The sequence below is a fragment of the Atractosteus spatula genome, chromosome 1 (genome assembly GCF_055471065.1).
Source record: "Atractosteus spatula isolate fAtrSpa1 chromosome 1, fAtrSpa1.hap1, whole genome shotgun sequence".
NCBI classification, from domain to species: Eukaryota; Metazoa; Chordata; class Actinopteri; order Semionotiformes; family Lepisosteidae; genus Atractosteus; species Atractosteus spatula.
In genome coordinates this window covers 73842988-73865714 of record NC_142706.1, presented here as the reverse complement: position 1 = coordinate 73865714, position 22727 = coordinate 73842988, and the positions used below count along the sequence as shown (strand labels likewise).

General features: G+C 42.0%; 1 protein-coding gene across 1 annotated transcript; it reads right to left on the bottom strand.

The window, feature by feature from the left end:
* Nucleotides 1–237: 237 nt before the first annotated feature.
* LOC148842001 (uncharacterized) lies at nt 238–21668 on the bottom strand. Its single transcript, XM_088922508.1, has 10 exons — nt 21621–21668; nt 17214–17543; nt 16303–16473; nt 10076–10183; nt 9623–9703; nt 9045–9134; nt 7323–7421; nt 6372–6470; nt 1376–1433; nt 238–1204 (listed from the first exon to the last, which is right to left on the bottom strand). The coding sequence occupies exons 1-10, from the start codon at nt 21658–21660 to the stop codon at nt 1123–1125; spliced, it is 1158 nt and encodes a 385-aa protein (XP_088778634.1). The 5' UTR covers nt 21661–21668; the 3' UTR covers nt 238–1122.
* Nucleotides 21669–22727: the final 1059 nt, after the last annotated feature.

Here is a 22727-nt window from a genome sequence, read left to right as displayed (position 1 = left end):
CACTCCACTCAAAGCACTTTACAGGTAATGGGGACTCCCCTCCACCACCACCAGTGTGCAGCCCCACCTGGATGATGCAATGGTAGCCATAGTGCACCAGAACGCTCACCACACACCAGCTCTCAGTGGGGAGGAGAGCAGAGTGATGAAGCCAGTTCATAGATGGGGATTATTAGGAGGCCATGATTGGTAAGGGCCAAGGGGAAATTTGGTTAAGACACCAGGGTTACACCCCTACTCTTTTCAAGAAACACCCTGGGATTTTTAATGACCACAGAGAGTCAGGACCTCGGTTTTACATCTCATCCAAAGGACAGCACCTGTTTACAGTGTAGTGTCCCCGTCACTATATTGGGGAATTAGGACCCACATGGACCACAGGGTGAGCGCCCCCTGCTGGCCCCACTAACAGCTTTTCCAGCAGCAACCTTAGTTTTTCCCAGGAGGTCTCCCATCCAGGTAGTGACCAGGCTCACACCTGCTGAGTTTCAGTGGGCTGCTAGTTGTGAGTTGCAGAGTGATATGGTTGCTGGTTTGTAAATAAATCAACTTTATTTACCTAAAGTTAATTTGCAACAATACTTGCTGCTCATCTGGTGTGGGGGATGGAACACAAAAAGTGGTAATATTTTGTAACCACAAAGTATATATGCACAGAAATACTAAGAAATAAATTCATATTCATCTTTTCATCTCAAGTCCAAATTGCTTGAGTATAGAGCAAAAATAGATTTTGGTGCAATTCTTCTTGGAAATGAAGGCAGTGTCTCTCTCGGTGAAGGTGTTGGTCTCCAGATCTTGACAGAAATCTCCCGTCTTGTGCTTTTTTTGTTTGCCCACAATCGTGTAGAAACTGTACAACGTGAGGGGGAGCCCCTGTGTGTGAACCATTATGTTTTTTTGTTCATAAAGTGTTGTTTCTCTTCTTAGAAATTCTGAGGCTTTGACACCTTAGGACCCACTGACAGGTGTTCCAGCTGTAACATATTTAAGGATAAGATTGCAAGGATCACAGTTAAAGAAATCAAAATATTGGCCACAAAAGCATTATACCTCAGTTGACTTTACCAGTACTGTGATTGTTCACATGCCTTTCAAAAGTACACTCTCACGGAGTTCACATCACTCTTCTGAGCATGTCTTCACCCCGCCAAATGGCTCATCTGGAGTGCAGTGTGTGCTCTGTGGTCCAGACATCAGTGGACTAGGAAAAAGAAAAGAATTTCCTCAACGAAACCAGCAGTAACCAGCAGCAGTGTGCTTGACGTTTATTTTTACAAAGCAAACACAGCAAGAACCACAGGACATTCATAATGGGGTGGTTTTCTGGTCTTGTGAGTCACTCGAATCTTCCTGCAGTCGGTCGATTTCACACCTTCCGCAGTTGTTCTCCTCGTCCGCCACGGCCGGCTCTTCTTCTCGTCTCGTTTTCCCTTTGCGAAGAAAACATCTTCTCATTAGCGCTTTGAGAAGCCACCTTTAAAGGCGCTATATAAAATAAAGTTTTTTATTATTATTATTATTATGTACGAAAGGGAGAGCTGCCACAGGCTTTGGAGCTCTTTGGTTTTTAACTCCTAATTTCAGGGGGCATTAAAGGTGAAGACAATTTTCAGTTCACAATGATCACAGTAATTTTCAAAGCTTTTCGTTCAAAAATGTCTCTCACAAGCGCGACAATGAAGCGTGGCCAAACCTCAGATTGAGTCCTAATGCCTTTATTTTCCTACACTTCACCCACCAGCTGAGACAGCAAAGATTAGAGCTGAACTGCTAGACCACATCACTTCAGATAGTTCAGCTACAGATGAACGGCTAATCCATCTAAGTGGTTGCACTGATTCCCCCATTAGTCCTCTGTGGATGTTCAGTCAGATATACCTATTTCTGAACTGTCACGAAAATGAAAAATTGTTCCCATTTGTAAGAGAAAATTAATTGTGTAACCCTTCACATAGCAGATTCTTAAACCCTCTCTTGCTATCAGGTACACATAACAACAATAAAACAAGTCATTAGGTTTATAAATTACATATAACAAAATTAAAATATATAACATTCTCTTGTTTTTTTAAACTTGTCTGTAAACTATTTTTTATTATGTTTAGTTGTGCTTTATGTAGATGTTTTCCTACAGCATTCAGCAAATACCGTTTTTAAAATCTTTTGTTCTTGTTAGTATCATATTTGAAACTGTAGAAATTACATTTGTTGAAGCGCAGTAAATTCATTTAATACTTAATCATTGTTTTTGGAACCTTTGTTGTGGGGTTTTTAAGGGTATTTAATAAACTGGGAAAATAAACATGTTGTGAGGCCGTTGCAGTGTGTTGTTTGCAGTATGCTCGGCTGTCTGGAAGGAGATGTCCAGGGAGAGCTCATCTATGAATCTGTCAGCAGCTTGAGCACTTTGAGCTCAAGATCTCTGAACCTCAGACACAGCTTTTTGACCTCTAGTGTAACACAAATGTAGCATTTCAGAACTAGATCACTTGTCTGATAGAAGTGAATACAGGAGGAGCAGGGAAGAAAGGGGCCTTCAGGGCAGAGAAGAGGCCATTCGACCTATTTAACCCATGTGGTAGTTAAGAGTTAATTGATCAAGGGATCTCATCCAGTCAATGATTGAAGGAAACTGCAGTGAATGCCGACCCCCCCAAGACACATGCTGGCTCGGGGCTAAAGTTTATGACCCACTTTAGGAGGGCGCGTTTCTGTGATTTGTCACTGTTGGCTGGCAGAACCCCTTCGGGCTCCTAAGATGTGTTATGGTTTTCTTTTCAGAGAAGCCTGCTCAGTCCCAGAAAAACAGTCCATCACAGAGGTATTAGACAGTAAAAGATTTTCAGCAAGATTTTCAGTTGTTCTTCTGTGGAACAACTCTTCAGTCCCTTGTAGGGACCTAGAAGAGCTGGAACTGGTGAATTCCTGTCAAACTCCTCTACTTTCTCCATCTCTCTTCCTTGCAAACTATACCTCTTTCCTTTCATGCCCTGGAACCCCTAGTACTCAACTGGGCACACCCATACACAATAAGTCCTCCCTTTACCGGGAGGAAACCTGTCTCATCCCTACTGTGGGACTCCTGGCACACTCAGTTATCTGCTGATATTAGAACAAAAGTTGGTGACTCCTATACTTTAACTAAACTCCCTACAGTTCATTCTTTGCCTCACATGCACTCTGAACTGTAGGAGCTTAGACACAACAGGACTCAAGGGTAGAGGCTGACTCCCGATATAAAGACTCCTGCTACTCCTGACAAAAGTCCCATTAAGCACACAATCAGATGATTTTCTGCCTGTGGAATTTCATTCTGTTTCCACAGGAGTCCAATTAGTCGATCAAGGCAGGTGTTTCCAATTTACTCCCAAGAAGGAAAAGGCTTTAAAGGGGAACTGCCGTCCCAGAGGTTATTAACTCTCGGTTACAAAACAAATTAATTGATAGTATCGCAAACTTTTACAAATGTCCAATTAAACACAAAATCCTGAACTTTGTGAAAGCACTGTATGGTCTCCATTTTGGCATGAACTGCTGGTCTCACCACGGGAGAGAGCAAGAGTTTGTGCAAAATGCGATGTGATGTGGCCCTTCCTGCTCACCAGGCTCCGTAATGATGAATGTGATATGAGGTACAGTACAAGCGAATAGGTAAAAGTTGTGCGGCAGAAATGTTCCAGCGTGATCTGCATGCAGAGTTAGCAAGTAGTATTTGGCGGTAAAATCGCCTCAAAGTCTAGAGCAATATTTCTATGGGATTAAAAGAGAAGTATTGACAAGCCTGCTTGTTTACAATGTAACTGGGCCTTTTCATGTCATTGGAAGTTTTGTTGCCTCATTCCGAGTTGCAGAATACGGCGCTGTGTGTACCTGGACATTTTTGCTATTTTGTGATGTGAAGTGAAGGTTTAACATGTTAATGTGCACATTTTACTTTCCATCCAGTTTGAACTGCACTCATCTATGCCGATTCTTTCTAACTGCCACATATAAATAAACAGTTACAGTTCCAATTTAACTAGCCTCAGCTTGCTCCATCACAGAAACAAGAGTACCAGCTACAACAATATACTGTAACTGGATATTGTTACATTCCACATTCCTCCTCTAGAGGGCGCTCCTACACATTTCTCATATTGATTCTGTTCCGTGATTCCCTGGTATGTCTTGTTAGTGTTTCCCTTCCCGGGGATTTTAACTGTCTTCGTCCCGGATGGATCTCCAGGTTTATGGAATATGGACTGTGCCCTGACAACCCTTTTGGACCTCCCTGAACTTGGTTGCTTCTGCTTTTCCCCCGAGCACCGGCTCACTACAGTCACCGCCCCCTGTCTATCAACCCATCTGGACCCTGCTGTATCTTCCCCTGATGTCCTTCTCCAGACTCTTCTGGATTATACCGTCACGCATAGGGTCTTTAACAACACACTTCACGGGAGTCAGAACCCATATTTTGTTCTATACTCCCACACTTGGCCCAAAGCAGTGCCTCCTGTCCTCAGTTTTCACTTCCCTAAAGTTGCCGCTTGTGTTCCCTGGCTAGTGTTGCGGTGTTGGTTCTGAAGCCATCCTCCAAACTGACTTAGTCAATGACCTTGGTCATCGCACCAGGAAGACATGTATCAGGTCCGCTCGTAGTCTTCTTCGTTAAAGACTGAAAAAGGCTCAGTAAACTTTCTGCAGCTCAAGACAAAAAGACATTGGAACTGCCAAGAGAAAGACAACACAAATCTATGGACATAATAAAAGAATTATAAAATCAGAAGTAGATAGTTCAAAAGATAATGTAATAAGTAACAGAACATGAAAAAGAAATGGTAAACATAATTTAAACAGGTTTCTAAAACAGAATATATTAGTAACATGTCCTATGTCATCGGTATTTTGTTACTGGATTCCTACAGGGACCAGGTTAACTTAATAAATCACCACGGGCTGAATTTTCTGAAGGAAATGAGGGAAGTTATTTGTAGAGTTCGGATACTTGCACTCTCATGTAAGATGGCAGCTACTGGAGAACTGAAGATGTAACACAAATTCACATAAACTGAATCAGGAGCCACTCAACCAGTCTTCCATTTCTTACTGGCAAAGTTATGGAAATGATAGACCTAAACCAAAATAATACTGTACTTGAAAAACAATGCCATTTTAAGACTTGGCAGAAAGGATTTAGGAAAGGAAAATATTATTTAACTACTGTAACTCAGTTGCATTAATTGAACAAGTAGTTGGACAGTTGATGACACTAAAACATACAGTACAACATGATATACAGTATTTAGACATCCAAAAAGTTTTGGATGAGATACTTTATAAAAGGTTTATCTGCAAATTAAGAGACTGAGAAAATCAATGATATATACAGATTATAGGATGAAGTAACAGCCTGATTTATTTCACGAAATGACTGGATGAGATCCCTGGATCAATTAGCTACATAAATCCAAACAAGCTAAATATGCCAAATGACTTTCTTTCATTTAGTCTTATTCTTCCATGACTATTACATTACAATAAACATGGACACAGGGTCACTTTTGGAAGCCAAAAGGGAATTAATTTAAGGATGCAGAAGCAGAACTGGTTCTCTACGCAAACAGCAGTAGATGCCTGGGACAGACAGGTTGAAACCTGAATTCTGGGCTTCTTTGGCAATCTCTGAAATTTTAGATTCACTTAACTGCTAAAGAGCACCTTACAGATTCCTCTCATTTGCAGGCTTATATTCTATACCTAGTTCTATATTTATTATGCACATAATATACTTGGCAATATGATTCAAGCAAGAGAGAGGACTACATAAACAGAATAAGTGTGAGGAGGCTGGGGCTGCATATGAAGACACCACAAATACAGATTTAATGGATGAATGGATTCTTCTTCTGAAATGCACTGATTTTCCAGGTTTAATTCCTATAAAGTGAGTAATTTCCTGAGCATTTCTACCACATTTCTTTTTCCTCTAAAAAGACAAAGCAGCCCTCAAACAAGTAGTGAAATGTGCTTTACTATGTTTAATCCAAAAGTATAAAAAAACACTTACAGGTCCAAACTTTGGTGTTAATCTGAAGTTATCCAAAGTTCTCCAATGCTTCTGTGCTATTGTTTATAACCTTCATCTGAAGTCACCTTTCTACAACAACATTTTAATTTTTAACCAATTGAATGTCTAACTTAAATCTCCCATGGCAATTGTACATTCTTATTTAAATACATTCAGTTGTCTCTTTTTGACAATTGTGTACAGTGGGGGCTACAATTAACAGTTCCACAGTTCACCTGTTTTGTAAAAAATTAGTTGTTCTTTGTTAAGAGATTTCTTTCTCATTTGCTCTGCTAAAACTCAAAGTAGATAGATTACTTACTTTTCAAGATCCAGATTATGAGAAAATGCATGAATAGTAACATTGGTAGCACGCAGGAGTAGATGTAAATGTCTTTCAGAGATTTCCAGCATTTTTCATCTGTAAGAATAAATCAAATTGAGCACACGTGTATATATTTCAATGAAATATGTCAATATAAACACAAATATATAGGATGCACTGCAATTCTGTCACTGTTTCCTCAAGTTATTTTATATTCACAAGAAGGGAAAATAATTCTAAATAGCTGTAGTAAAATCTCTGTGGCAGTGTTTATAACACTATCTACTGTTTTAATTTCAGTACAAAAAGTACAAAATTATCAAACTAGTAAATTACTTCTTAAGAAATCAATTTATTAATTGGTGTTGCATTGCATTAATTTAAACCCCAAACCAATGCTGAATAACATCAAAGACATTTCAAGGGAATGCATGTACGAATTCTGGAACCATCTCCGTGATAATGCCCATAGCAAAGAAACTGAGCATTTCTTACAAAGGATGAAGAAACAATGCAACATTTTCCAGGAATTACCACTCAAACACAAAGAAGGCAAAGGACAGCACACAGACAGCCCTAAAACAAGACCAGCATTTGAAACTGCTGAGATTGCAGGGCAGATGAAAGTTAATCAAGCATGTCTTTTCTCATAGAGGAGCTGCTGAATATTAGAAACAAGACTTCCACAGTCAGTCTAAGAAGCATAGAGATGGATCAGCTAAAGAGTGGACGTTGTGCTAAGAAAGGGAAAATACAGACACCACAGCATCCTGAAATAAAAACTCCTTCAGTTTCCGAAGCACACCATCCTAAAAGATTTGAACAAGTTGTTTACCTTATGGAAAAAATCCGGTAGCAGAAGGTGAGCGTAACCACACATTGCGCACATAAACCTGTGTTATAATTTTATATGTTCATAAAATGCAGACAGACAGTTCTGTTACTTACTGTTCAAGTGAAAAAAGATAAACCCAGAAGCTGTGGAGACATAGTGTAACACCCTCAGGATATAGCAATAATGTGACTTGCAACACCATGCACTTGACCCTGTGTGGTTAAAATAAATAAAATCAAGAGTTAAACGCAAAGTCAGAAGGACAGTCGCATGAAACGGTACAGCTTCCTGTTTTGTGCAGCAGTTCCCCTGCCAGGGATACTGAGGGAATTCAGAGTTTGTATACCCTTCTGTTCACATAGAACAGCAAATTAATATTTCCTCTTCTTTTTTATTCAGTTTTGGTTCCTTCCTTGCCTAACTTCCTATTTACCCCAGTGATCACACAGTACGTTCGCAAAGAGGTCATTCATTGAGGCGGCTTGTTGAAGTCTGAGTGAAAGAAGATACACTGTAGTATCAGAAAGCCTCCCAGCAAGTGCAGATTGAGCATTGTGATCCAGGAGTTGCAGGTTTGAGCCATGGACACATCTCTAGCTGACTGGGATTGCCTAAGTGGTAGAGCTGCTGAGGGTAGGGTTGGGGCAGTGAAGTGTTCAATCACACACAGGAGTTCAGCTCTCATTGTAAATGAAATCCACTGTGCAGCATTTAAAAGGCCAAAGCTGGCCATTCCTGACTTTACTGACCCAATGAACTGACCAAAACACAACAGACAGGCGTTCTAACTCTTCACAAACTGATGGGTTAAGAGTGACCTATAAGACCTGTGGGATCACGGCTCCTCAAGATCAGGGCTGGGTCTAGCTGAGATCATTGTTGAATCTACAAACATAAAGACAGAGTGAGTCTGGGCCCCATACTGAACTCAAGTCAGGTAACCTGTCTAAGTGATGAGTTCCTAGCGTGTCTACCCTTAGCTTGCACAGAACCCTGCAAACTGCCTGACATAGACTGGCAGTGTCAGTGCACATATCCAGTCAATCTTCAGATTCAATTCATCCAACGTTACATAGAAAGACTGCTATTAAATAGAATGACCAAACCACGTAGAGATGAGTATTATTTTGTCTTCCATTCACCCAAACTGACAGACAAGACAAATGTAGGATTTGCACACTCTCAGTGTACTTGTGCAAGAACATTACACTTACAGTGTAAAGCAAGAGCTATTTTCTACAGGTATATCACAGCCTCTCATTACAGCATATTCAAACAAGTTATTCAAACATGATTATGGGTGAAAATGTGTTGTGTGTCTACGGTGTTTTTTTACATCGAATGATTTATGCTTATTAAAAGGATGAGTATGAAATTTAAACAGCAAATTAATCAGAAAATGAAGAATAATTAAAATATTTGTAGCGGCACTGTGAACGGCTACTACGACAAATATGTTTCACATGTCCTTCCAGAGAGACAGTAGCTTGCTTCCACCTTCAGGTGGCAATGAAGAGCAGAGATTAAGGCAGTAGACTCTTGACGAGAGAGTAATGAGCTCAAATCCCACAAGCAATGACATCACTTTATCAGAGTGTGTGAATGGTTTCAGGCTGTATACAGGGGTACCACCACATGTAAGTTAAACACAATTAGGTCATTGTGATCTGTGGTTAAAACCACCTACAGTACCAAGTTAATTAATAATTACTACCTTTACTTTAATGTTCTATATTACTACTGTATAGCTCCCCAATTCAAAACAAGGTTCAGATTTTCTTAGTTTCCACGCTGTTATTCATGTGAATCGCTTTCATGAAATGTGTCAGACATACCCGATTTGATATGTCTCAGATTAATCAGCAGGCTGAGAGCAACTGTTACCAACATAACTGAGAGGTAAGCCAGAGTACCATCTGAAGTTACTGTGGAAGAAAAGATAAAGATGGTTAAAACACACCACACACTTATCCTCCAGCCACATTCCACACATATACTTCCAGAATATTGTATTCAGTTGGACAGTGATGTCAGCTGACTTTTAACATGCGCTCAAGTGTTTTTATAAGGTAGTATTTACAATACAGATTTTCCTGCTTCCTACATTAGTGTCATTACCTCAGTCTGCAGACAGAGTTCACCTACATGGAGGTGTGGTTAGTATTAAAATGGATTTTTTTCTCAATATTGTCATTATAAATTGCACTAGGTTGTTTTCTTAAAAAAAATAGTTTAAAAAATTAGTAATACTAATTTGTAGTATTACTGACTACAAATATCATAAAACATTAAGAAATCTACCTCATTCCCACCTGTCAGTGTAAGTGTTCATGACACAAAATATAAATTTAATTTAAGCTACCTTATGCTATAAATATTCATTCCCAGTAAAGTAGTGTATCCAAGGTATTACCTTCAGTTATCCAGAAGCCTACTCCAATAATAGTTAATATCGGGGACACAACATCTGTGGTAGCAAGAAAAGCATGTAAAACTGAAAAAAAAAAATAAAAGTTACATAAAGCTGTAGGATATTTCTTGCATGTTATCTATGTCTTTACAGGAATGATGGCAATATTAAGTTAATCCTTTATGTTTTGCTGATTTACTACACTTTCTGATCCAGACCAATAAAAAACACAAGAGCATAAGACTGTTAACAAACATGACGGGACCATTCAGCCCATTTGGTAGCTAGAGACTAATTGATCCCAAGATATCATCCAGATGTTTCTTGAAGGAAGCAAGGCTAATGGCCTCATCAACATGGCTGGGTAGCTTGTTCCACACTCCCGCAGCTCTTTGGGTAAAGAAGCACCTCCTTTGCTCAGTTTTAAATGCGCTTCCACAAACGAGTACTGCTTACTTTGCCATGCAGATCTGCAATACAGCGCAACCCAGGACAGAAATGAGAGGAGAACAAACAAAAACGCAGCACACAGAGGAAAGCCGACTTTCCAGGCCATATGTATATCTGAAAAAAAAGAAAATATTGACAACATACACACAAACTTCGAAACACATACAAAATGATTTGGAAAAAACTGAAACTGGTTTTGTTACTGTCTTTAAATTGTAACGTGTTTTCTTCCAATTCAAAAAGGAAAGCATCTCTAACTGCAATAAAATTAAAATTGAGTTCAATTCGAATTTTCAAAAACGTATTCATCATACAGCACACAAAAACATGGTTAATTCATTATTAAACAAGTTGTCATCAGTTTTATTTTATGATGCTATAGAGCATTCAATCAATTTTTATGCAAATACCTTCTGAATCTAACCAAGCTAGTGAACCCGAAAGTTCCCTTGTCCCTTGTTGTGACCGATGGGAAAGTGTCTTGTCACTGAGGTCATACTGAGCCCTTGTACCTAATTACCAGATACCCAGAGGACCCAGCCAAGTCATCTAGAGGCTTTTTCCCCTCCTGATGGTGGGATGACAGGACAGCTTGGCGCTAATGAGACTCACCTTTGGATTTGCATTCTTATTGTACTTTCCTTATAACTCCTTATAAATTTATACTGTATAGCGCTTTTCTGGACACTCCACTCAAAGTGCTTTACAGGTCATGGTTTCTCCCCTCCACCACCAGTGTGCAGCCCCACCTGGATAATGTGACAGCAGCCCGTACTGCGCTCACAGTACACTCACCACACCGCAGCTCTCAGTGGGGAGCAGAACATGATGATGAAGCCAATTCATAGATGGGGGTTATTAGGAGGCCATGATTGGTAAAGGCCAGATGGAAATTTGGCCAGGACGCTGGGGTAACAATCCTACTCTTTTCGAGAAACGCCCTGGGATTTTTAATGACCACAGAGAGTTAGGACCTCAGTTTTACATCTCATCCAAAGGACGGTACCTGTTTACAGTATAGTGTCCCCGTCACTATACTGGGGCATTAAGACCCACATTGACCGCAGGGTGAGCGCCCCCTGCTGGCCCCACTAACACCTCTTCTAGCAGCAACCTTAGTTTTCCCCAGGATCACACCTGCTGAGCTTCAGTGAGCTGCCAGTTGAGTTGCAGGGAGATATGGAGATATTGGCACAGTCTCAACCTAATCCTACTGAGAGCTAGATTTCATCGCCTCTGCCCGGCTGGTTGGATGGCCTGACTCATTTTCTCCCTTTATTTTTCACACTATTCCCACAGCCTCAAATGCTAGAAGTATTTTTTTTTGTCATTATTTCCGAGAAGGCATGGTACGACACGCTGCCTGCAGTCATCTCTCTGGTCTCTAGGACGCGAGCCCCGAGACGACGGTGTAGGAGGCTGTGTAGGAGGAGGCCGTCATGACATCTGCCCCCCTGCAACCCGGAATGCAACACTCCCAAAGCCCACTGCCAGTGTCATGTGTTTCTCATTGCAGCCACAACTAGCTTTAGAAAACCCACCAGCCGCCCTCCAGTCATCACCAGGTGCAGGGCTCTGCGTCTTACCACCTCCTCAGGGCACCGCTGTCCAAAAAGCACCTAACAGCAGCAGGGTCCACATCACCATAGTCACCAGCGCCAGCTGCTCAAGAATATTCTTATTACAGCTGGAGTGAACACACGTTTACCTTCCATGCTGAAAAGAGAAGAAAAGAAACACAATGTTTCGGCCGTGGAGCCTTCTTTGGGTGTGAGATAAGGATTAGTGGAGGTAGTGGGAGTGTTGACGGTTTTTTTTCTGTAAACGATGATTGCGTTTTTTATCCTTCTCTGCAGTGAGGAAGGGGTAAAGTCTGGAGTTGAGGGATCTGATGGGGTTAGTTATAAAGGGAAGATGATGTGGAGCTGCTAGCCATAACAATTCCTTAGCTTCTTTGATGTTGTTGGCAGAAAGATTAATCTGTGAAAATTGAAAATTGCTTGGAAATTGCTGTACACCCGCAGAAGGCTCCACAGCCAAAATGTTGTTTCTTTTCTTCTCTTTTCAGCATCGAATAAACTTTTCCTTCTTCCTTTGCAGCCTACGCATGCTGACGCAGCTACCTACTCGAACTCCATACTGTAGTCAATTTATATGACTGTTAGTTAAATACAGTACATGCAGCTAGGGTGGAGCGGTGGTTCTGTGGCTAAGGATCTGCGCCTGTGGCTGGAAGGTTGCTGGTTCAAATTCTGCGGCCGGCGGAGGAATCCTACTCCATTGGGCCCCTGAGCAAGGCCCTTAACCCCAGCTGCTCCAGGGGTGTCATATAAAAGACTGACCCTGTGCTCTGACCCCAAGCTTCTGCTCAGGAAAGCAAGCTGGGGTATGTAAAAAGACAAATTCCTAATGCAAGAAATTTTATACGGCTAATAAAGTGATCACTCTCTCTGATTTGGCACTGACAAAGTCAACAGTGAAACACAAACCACAGGACATAAGTGGAAACGAGGCAGAAGTGAATTTAAAACTGTTGTTGATGCCAATACCATGGTTTCTTAAAAAGAAATGGCTGGATGAAATCCTTGGGTCAGTTATTGCCAAATGACCTCCTTTCATTTGTAACCGTGCTTATGTCTTTACGTTCTTATCATTTATTTTTTCACAACTTATTAGTTCATCATACGCAGCTGCCATTTGGTCTGAAAAAGTGTCCATGCAGATCGCAGTACAGCCACACCAACGAGTAAATCTAACAGGAGCAACACAGTATGTTTCACAAATGTGTAAATTACATTAAAAATTCAGAAAACCAGCCTTTCCTAAGAAAATGAAATATTTTATTTTTGTTGTGTTAAGATGCTAGGTGAAGGAGCAGGCATTAAAAAATGCTTTCTTAATGTGGAAACATCTGCAGACGATCACCCCTGATAATTTTGTAAAGTTGTCGTCTACTGTATGCATGTCGCAGGCTGCTGTCCTCCTCACCAGAGCTATCACCCACAATTATTCACCCCTGACGTCCCCTTAAACAGATCCAGCTCCCTTCCACCCAGGCACAACTGCCCAGTGAGGAGAAAACAGGTTCAATCCCCAAGTTCAAGCGCCGCCTAGCCCCTGTGACTCCCTATTTGCCACCCTCAGAGAAAACTCGTTCAGCATCGTCCAGCACACTGGATCATGGATAGCATTCAGCTGGCTTGCAAGACATTACATTCCCCCCTCCAGAGTACCTCCAGGCACTTTCCTTCAGAGCCTTGGCCGGCTCCTAAGCACTTTTCCATGGCCCTCCCTGAGTGGGCACATTCACCGGATTCTGCCGCCTGAATGAGTGAGGATCCTGTGACAGGTCTCCCCTAGATGGTAGCTTATCGGGGGGTCAGACACCTGAGAACCCACACCACCTCAGGAGAACAATTGAACAGCACAAGAGCTGTACAATTGCGCGTGTATAAAACAATAGAGGAATAAAAAATCAAACTGACCAAACAAAGCCGTTTCAGTTGCAAAAATGAGCTTTTAAGCAAGTTTTAGAACAATTGCAGAGTCTATAATGGATTTGGGCAATGAATTCTACAGAATCGGTGTGGCATAAGGGAAGGTGCTGTTGGCCACTGTGTGCAGGCTTGTCTGCAGCACATTAAGACGGCCTGAACCAGCAGATCTGTTCTCATGGAAAAAGGCCGAAAGGCAATGTGGAGCTAGACTGCTCAGTGCCTTATCTGCTAGTAGGAGAAGCTTAAAATCCAGCCTAAAATTCACGAGGAGCCAAGTCAACTTCCGCAGGAAAGAAGTTAGACACTGAGGCAGAGAAGTTTTCATTAACATACAAGCTGCAGAATTGAATAAATCATGTTTAGTGTCTCAGTAAATACCCCAGTAACTGTATTACAATGGAGGTCATCGTAATAATTACTACAGACAGTTTGAGTCTGTTTCCTATCCTGAAAGTCGTAATGCCTGTGTGACCGTTGCAGTTCCGCGTGGGCTCGTGCCCTCGTGCCCTCGCTGCTCCACCTGGGCGCGAACCGCAACAGGGAACCAGCCGAGTGAGCTAAAGGAGACCTCCCCCAGCCCAGGCTGCTGAGGCCCCTGCTACCAATCCCATGTTCCCATCACAGGGAGGGCGATGGTGTCACCGTGTCCAAACTAGCTCCGCTACACCTGTATATTCCAGCACTATCCCTAACCCGCAGCAGGGGAAACACCCTCACCAGGTCGATTCTGTTTGGCCAGGTACGCTCATTAACCATCTTCCTTTAACCGGACTCCCGACACGGAAAGAGACCGCGGCTGACGCACAGGAGGTCAAGTCGTAACTTAGTGTAGACAGTAACGGAGTAGTTCGTCTTTAATAGAGCTGAACTTTCTCTTCCTCAGATATTTAGTGCTCCCTGCTCCCTGTAACCATGAGGGTCTCGCTAGGCCAACTCTGACTCGTCAGTCGATGCTTATGTGCAGCAGGGATCTGGCAATGCCAGGTGTAGCCAGTTTGCTGATTTCCTCGGGAGAATGCGTGGCATACTGTACATTTCTCAGATTCTCACGATGCTGGCCTCATGTGACTCAATCTTATTTATCTTGTCTGCAGCAGATCCACACTCCCCTTTGGTGGAAATGGAGTCCTAAGCGGTGGCTCTGTGGCTAAGGATCTGTGCCTGTAGCTAGAAGGTTGCTGGTTCGTATCCCACGGCTGGCAGAGGAATCCTACTATGTTAGGCCCCTGAGCAAGGCCCTTAACCCCAACTGCTCCAGAGGTACTGTACAACAGCTGACCCTGTGCTCTGACTCCCAGCTTCCCCCCCTGTCTGGGTGTCTCATGGACAGCAAGTTGGAGTATGTGAAAAGACAAATTCCTAATCCAAGAAATTGTATATGGCCACTGAGGTGATCTTATCTTATCTTAAGAACAGGGTACTTCCCACATGTCTCCATTGGCTCGTAGCTAATGCTATCAGTCATCTGCTCATGTCTTCATGGGCATTTCCCCCAATTGGTAATGACTGGTCTCATTCTTAAATCGGAGTGATGGGTTGACTGTACAACTAATAATAATAGTTCCTTACACTTATATAGCGTTTTTCTGGATACTCCACTCAAAGCGCTTTACAGGTAATGGGGATCCCCTCCACCCCCACCAGTGTGCAGCCCCACCTGGATGATTCGACAGCAGCCATAGTGCACCAGAACGCTCACCACCATCCACTATCAGTGGGGAAGAGAACAGAGTAATTCATAGATGGGGATTATTAGGAGGCCATGATTGGAAAAGGCTAAAGGGAAATTTGGCCAGGACACCGGGGTAACTGACCTGTCTGTGTACAAATATGGCCCCTGTCAGTCCAGTTTCAGGAGAAAGACCATGGGATTGCAAGGCCTGATCCCCACTACACTCATTTGGTCAGAGGTCTTACCATGACCTCAGCAACGAGACACTTCCCCAACAAGTGTTGACCACATTCCTTTCAGTGAACTGAAGTTGTGGAATCAACCATATTTTCTTTTCTGGAGTTCAAAACCAATTCTCGGGCCAGAAAAAAACAGCAGCAACAATGCAAATAATATACAGTATTGTCAATATCAGCAAAACACAATGCTAATGAAAGAGCTGTACATTTGCATATGTATAAAACAATGGAGAAAAAAATCAAACTGACCAAACAAAGCCGTTTCAGTAAAAAAATGAGCTTTTAAGCAAGTTTTATAACAATTGCAGAGTCTTAAATGGATTTGGGTAATGAATTCTACAGAATCGGTGTGGCATAAGGGAAGGTGCTGTTGGCCACTGTGTGCAGGCTTGTCTGCAGCACATTAAGACGGCCTGAACCAGCAGATCTGTTCTCATGGAAAAAGGCCGAAAGGCAATGTGGAGCTGACTGCTCAGTGCCTTATCTGCTAGTAGGAGAAGCTTAAAATCCAGCCTAAAATTCACAAGGAGCCAAGTCAACTTCCGCAGAAAAGAAGTTAGACACTGAGGCAGAGTAGTTTTCATTAACATACAAGCTGCAGAATTGAATAAATCATGTTTAGTGTCTCAGTAAATACCCCAGTAACTGTATTACAATAGCGGTAGTCATAATAATTACTACAGACAGGTTGAGCATCGGCCCTCTGTTATGCAGGTATTGTAAAGCAGACAGAAAAAAAAGAAATATTATCTGAAATGAAAACAAGGATGCAAATGAACACTTTAGTCCTAAAAAACCATCAAAAAGACGTTAGGAAATACTTACTGATCTCACTGAATTCTGCTTCTCCGCCCTGGAAATTATTCCCGGACTTGTAAGTGGGCTCGAGGCACTTGTATGTTTCACACATGAGATTTGTCCGTACCAGATCATCAGTGTTATTACAGTAATGCCCCGAAATATTGTTTGAGATTGACGAAGGGCCAGGAAGACGACCTAAAACAGTGAAACAGCCAGGTAACACTGTTATCTTCTGAATTGAGTGTGAAGCTTGCAGGTCTGATTTAGACACACTGCCTGTGCCTGTATATCTGACTGCACTTCATGGCTGAAGTAACTTTAACTCATGCCGAACCATGCAAGCAACATCGGGGGTTATTGTGTTAAATAACTGTAAAATGCACAAACCATATAAATGAAAAGGCAGTTGCAAAATAATTCCTTTAGAAGAACTGAAGGACACATGATCATTGTTTCTGAAATCATACAAAATATGAAAAGTATGACTAAACATAAATAGTTTCTCTTTGTTCTTCAAATATGATTATATTAAAAAGTGGTAGTATAGTCAAACAAATGACCTGCAGTCCATGGTTGAGCCAGCATTGAAACATACTGTATTTTTTCCTAATCATAAAGAGATTGTGCATACAGCACACAACAGACTTAAAGTAATTTTAGCAAATAAATAGGGTGAGAAACAAAATCAGCGAATAAAGAGTCTGGCACTCTCTGAGTCTGAAATGGTGAAATATTGTGCTCTGTTGCGTATTACCAATGTGTGTCATTATTGCTTTTTATGTTATAAAAGTCTACCATGCATCATGTCACAAATACGTGGTAAATGAAGCTTTCTAGAAAATGTATTCATAGAAATACATCTGATAATTTACGAAGTTCCAAAAATAATTCTGTTCATCACGGCTAAACCTCTTCTTTTCTCATTGTGTTGTTACCTGTCATGTTCAGTCGAAAGTATTCGCTGGTGCTTCGTTTACCCGTAGTCAGTCTTTCATAAATTCCTTCGTCACTCATCTCCAGGTTTCTGAGTATGATGGAGCCGTTCAGAAAGGCTGATGTGCGCTTGCTGTAGTTGCCATACATCAAGGGTTCGTTTGGAGAAGTAGTGTACAATGTCACAATGGGGGCTTTTTGTCCATCCCTGCCTATGTAATTCCATTCTATTAATCCTGCGAGGTCGTCCTCGTCCAGAAGGGCAGGCATTGAAATTGAACCTCCCAGGGTTCCTTGCAGCTCCTGAGCTGTCTCAAGTTGCTCATTTGTACCTGTCAAGACAGAGAAAAACACATGAGCAAATTCCATGGTATATCCTACTCCATATATTATACTGTTTCTGTCACAGAGTCACAACAACTGCGGGTAGGGCAGTCGCTTGAGGGCTAGATTGACTTAGAGTATACATATTTACAGTATACATATACAGATTTGTTGTGCTTCTCTTTCCTTACGTCTGCTTCCCTTCTCTTTTAATCAGGTTCTCTAGGCCTTTCTGGGGACAGCTGGGCATTAACACACCGTTTGCCTGGACGCCATTCAGTTACCACACAGCTGATGGTGATGTGTGAGACAGGCTGGGCCCGGAGGACAGGGAGGAGGCCCCAGCTCAACTGCACACTGTCAGCGCGTTGCACCTGATACCCCCCACCCCGAGCGATCACCAGTACACTACTGCCCCTCCGAAGATGCAATTAACAGCATCATGCATCTTGTTCTAAAACACCTAGAGGACACTCGGATGTTGTTTGTGGACTTCAGCTCTGAATTTAATACGCTGCACCCCTATTGATAAGCAAGTTGAAGCAAATGTCTGTTAACCATAACATTATCAGATGGTACCATTCATTTTTAAAAGTCGTACACAGTATGTCAGGGTAAACAAAACTCTTTCGGAGTCACGATCTATTAGCACAGGTACCCCTCAGGGCTGTGTGAGCTCTCCAGTTCAGTTCACATTTTATACAAATGATTGTACAAGCAGTAGTCAAAGCAACTTCATTTTCAAATTCTCAGATGATACAGCTGTTCTTGGCTTAATGCATGGAGGTAGCAGCTCATCTGTATACATGTCAGAAATCCAGAGATTTGTGCAATGGTGTGACAACAATAGCCTAATTCTGAATGTTAAAAAACAAAAGAAATAGTTTTTGATCCCAGAGCAGTTGGTGATCACTCACCTGTAGTAATCCACAACAAACTTGTCACTCAGGTTGATTCATATAAGTACTTAGGAGTACACATAGACAGTGAGAGTGTTGAGAGGGTTTGCTCCAAAGTTCAGCAGCGCTTATATTTCCTGCGAAGGCTAAGAGTGTTTGGGGTTTGACAGGAAGTAATGCTACTCTTTTACCGTGCTGTAATCGAGAGCATTATCAGATATGGTATTACAGTGTGGTTTGGTCATCTATCAGTTCATTTAAAATCACAAATTACCGCCTCATCCAGACAGTTTTGAAGGTCATGGGAGTGAAACAGCACCCCTCCCTGCAGAGAATCTGTGAAAAATCCCTAATCAAACAGGCAGGGAAAATTATATCAGATCCTTCCCACATCCTCAACTCTGAATACCAACTTCTTCCTTCTGGCAAACGTTTTAGGGCTCCCAAATGTAAGTCAAACAGATACAGTACAAACCTTCCTTTGTTCCACTCTCCATTAAAGTTGTCAACGCAAATGTCAAGGATAAACACAATTTTGACACTTACAACCCACTTGAGTGCAATATGTTTTGTGATGTGTTATAAATCTTACATGTTGTTATGTGTTATACATGTGCAAAAGAGTGATGAGCAATGTTTTTTTGTAATAGAATAATGTGCAATGTTTTTCTTTTTTTGTTTGTTTGCATTCTATTGAAATGTACAGGAGTGCTGTGTGTCCATAAAAAATTTCCCCAGGAGAGGACTGGAAAAACAAAGGATTTGAGACATGGACATTGCACCACTGGACACAGGAGAGGACTCAAAGAAAAAGCAGCAGAAGAAGACCCCAGCAACCTTCTCCCCCTCTCCTAGCCTGTATTTGCTGCAGAGGGAACAGGTGGACATACAATGGGACGTACTGTTTTGGAGCGGTAGACCTGAAGGAATAGGCAGGTTTTCATCTCTTCCTCCAGCGTGGTGGAACGCTACTGCATTTTCCTTTCCGGGAGATACATTTCGGGTTATGGTGACTATGGACCTCATTTATTTTGGGGTATGCATCCCTTGTGGGTGCTTTTCTGTCCTTGCGTTCTTTCTCTAGTCAGATAGTGATGTATTTGGAGTGTTAGAGTGATAACAAGGGCAGGTATGAAGTTCTGCTATCCTGTACCGGTCTGTGGGTGCACTGCTGGCTCTGGGGGATACAAAGAACCTCTAGAAGAAATGTTGAAAAGGCCTCTAAGTCTTCAATGAGTAACCTTTCTCAAATCCTGTTATGTTCAGTCGTTACTATATATAAACATGGTACCTTTTTCAATTAGTAAAAGGTGAGGCAGAGACACTAGTGGAAGACACATGAGAGTGCTTTTAAAGCCGAGAACAGGGGACAAATTCTTTGTAAAAAGGATGGTGGGAGTATAGGACAGCCATGGTGTGGAAGATGGTACACTGGGTTGTTTCAGGATATGGATCAAATAGCCACTAGCAACGTGTCTAATATAGAGGGCCCAAACTGGCTGCTGTTTGTAACCTTGATGTTCCTACTGTATGTACTTAAATTTTAAAATGTAAAATCGTTCTCTGGTTACAGTAGGAGCTGCCCCCTTCGAAAACTATTGCAGCGAACGGCGCCTTTTCGGCCGACCGCTCGCAAGCTCTCTGACGGTTTTATTGCACTGTTCGTGCCCGTGGGGCGCGCTGGTCACGGAGCAGGAAAACCCAGGAAGGTAGAGAGAAAGGAAGCGTCCACGCAGAGGGGAAAGAGCGCGCCGGGACCGCTCTTCGGTTTACAGGAGCGAAACGGCGAGGCCGGGGCGAAGCTGGCGTGAAAAAGGGACTGATCGTTGGGACGGTTCGACGCCGGGGGTACGGACTGCGACAATATACTAATAAAACTCCTGAGATGTTTATTTTTAAAGAAGAATGTGGTCGTGTAAAAAAAAAAAGCTTACACGGAGAAAAATGCACACTGTAGCTGTGCCCAGACGGGTCACGCGAGGGCAGCAAATTACAAGGTCCTAATTTATAACAACAATAACCGCTTGCGATATAAGTCGTGCCTTACAGCTGTATGATCTTGCCAGTCAGGTAAGCCGGCCTTTTTTTAAGAGCTGCATTTCTTAAAGAAGTAATCACTTAATTAAAACGGCGTATTTGTAGCTGCTTGCTCTGCTAACTTGCACTGCGAGTTCTGTAACGCGTGCTCCGTTATTGTGACTTTACATATTATTCTCAGGCTCGGTGAAGTGTGACGTTTTCGAAAGGTGAATGCTTACCATTTCCTCCCTAGCTACTCCTAAAAATAAAAGTAAAGACTTCACGGGTAAACAGATTTTCACTCTTCTTAAAGGTACAGTGCGATATATATTATTAAAAAGTTGACTGTGCAAAATGGTTTTTGAACGACGGCGACGGAGAACACCCGTATAAAATAGCCTTAAATGATGTTAACACGAAGTAGCGTTTAAAAGACCTCATTTAAATTTTTGACACTGGAAAAATGTGGCCAATCGTTCATTCGCCTCAATTTGCCTCAAGTACAATTCAATATACCTTAAGCGCTTCGAACAATGTCCTCATGTTGTCTAACGGAGCTCTCCGTTAGGAGTTCCCAGAGTGAATATCTTGTGTTGCGCCTTGGATGAAGTGTGAACAACATGGACTCTCGAAACAACTGTGGCGAACTTTAAACTGAAGAGTCTTTAATTAACCGAAACAATCCACAATAAAAAAACGTATTATAAAAGGTCAATTATCGGTTTTGCAAAGTGCCGCGGATTTGTTTTAATGCCGTCTGCTTGAACATCGGAAAATTAGAAAACAGCGCAGGCAGTTTCTTTCTGCAACAAAGCAAACATACTTTAATACAGACTAGTAATAAAAAACAGGTTAATAGAATCTAGATTGTGTCCAAACAATCTAGAGAAAACAAATCGATCTACAATCTAATTAAATTAATAAATTCAAGTAGGTAGCGTCAGCATGCGTAGGCTGCAAAGGAACAAGTAAATTTCAGCACGGAATAAACCTTTACTTGTTCCGTCTTAAATATACACGCGACGTTAAATAAGAAAGCGATCTTCTTTGTTGTAGCTTTGCCTCAAATGACTGCACCATGAAAGCGAGCAGCACGCTGAGATGAGTTGCATGCCCAACCACAGAGAAATGCAAAGATTAAAAATGCGTAAAAAATAAAATACCTACTTTGGATGAGGATAGCAGCAAAACAAAACAGAATAAACATTATTCGGTAGTCCATATAGACCACGAAGTAGTTTATCGTTACTGCCTTCCTGTGCAGAGTCACGAGTGTCGCACACAATTCATGATTTGAATTCTTTTTTGATGTTCAGGAATGCGCTGTCAAACTGCGAGTGAGACAGGTTATGATGCAGCATGACTCAATGCGGAAATAAGTCAAAAAACAGAATCGCCCCGGTGCACAGCTGTCCTGTTCTGTAAAAACAAAGCGCACTTTGTTAGCACTCTGCGAGAACCATAGAAAATCCGCACGCTGCTAGGGAGATATCGCCCCTAGAAACAGATCATCTTGATTTCCTGAACTGCGGTTGCAAATCAAGGGAGTAGATGTGTGAGAAGACTGACTTAAAAAAGGGTGTTTTGAAACATTCACACGACTACCCTAAAGTAAAACCAAATTGCAAAAGGTTCGACTACACCAATTCACTGCGCCGGTGCGCCAGTTAGTAACGTATAATAATCAACTTAATGTGGAGAAGGACGAAGCAAATGTTCAAATGCTTTTTTTTTTCTTATAATAAAAATGTTATTCAAAGAGTAGCAGCGACTTTTTACCAGCGCTTCTCGATGCTGCGAGACTGACGTGAGCTGTCTCCAGGCATCGCCACGCTGTATTCGGGCATTTTTCTTCGCACCAAGTACGGCTCCTGCTACACACAGGACAGGCGCGACAAGGCTTTCTCGAGGTTGGTTGTAAACTTTTTAGCGACGTGAAAATATGTAATCAGTGAAATTACACGCCGATCGGGGAAGACTGCGCAGCATACCACAGCACACCAAATACCACAGTGAATCCCTTTATTACGTTTCACAGCAACACAATGAATTGTCGAATCGTACTTCTGACATTTTTTTCTTCACTTTGCGGAAGGCGTACCCCTCTGCATTCCACTGGCTTTTGTAGCTGTGGTAGTGCGGGCTTCGGAAATTCCGCACTTCTCAGAATAAAACCTATTTTTACACCTATTGTAATGTTTATGAGGAATATTCACCTGACTCATTTCGAATATTCTGTGGGTCAGTCGTCAACACGTTGCCCAAAAGCTCTAG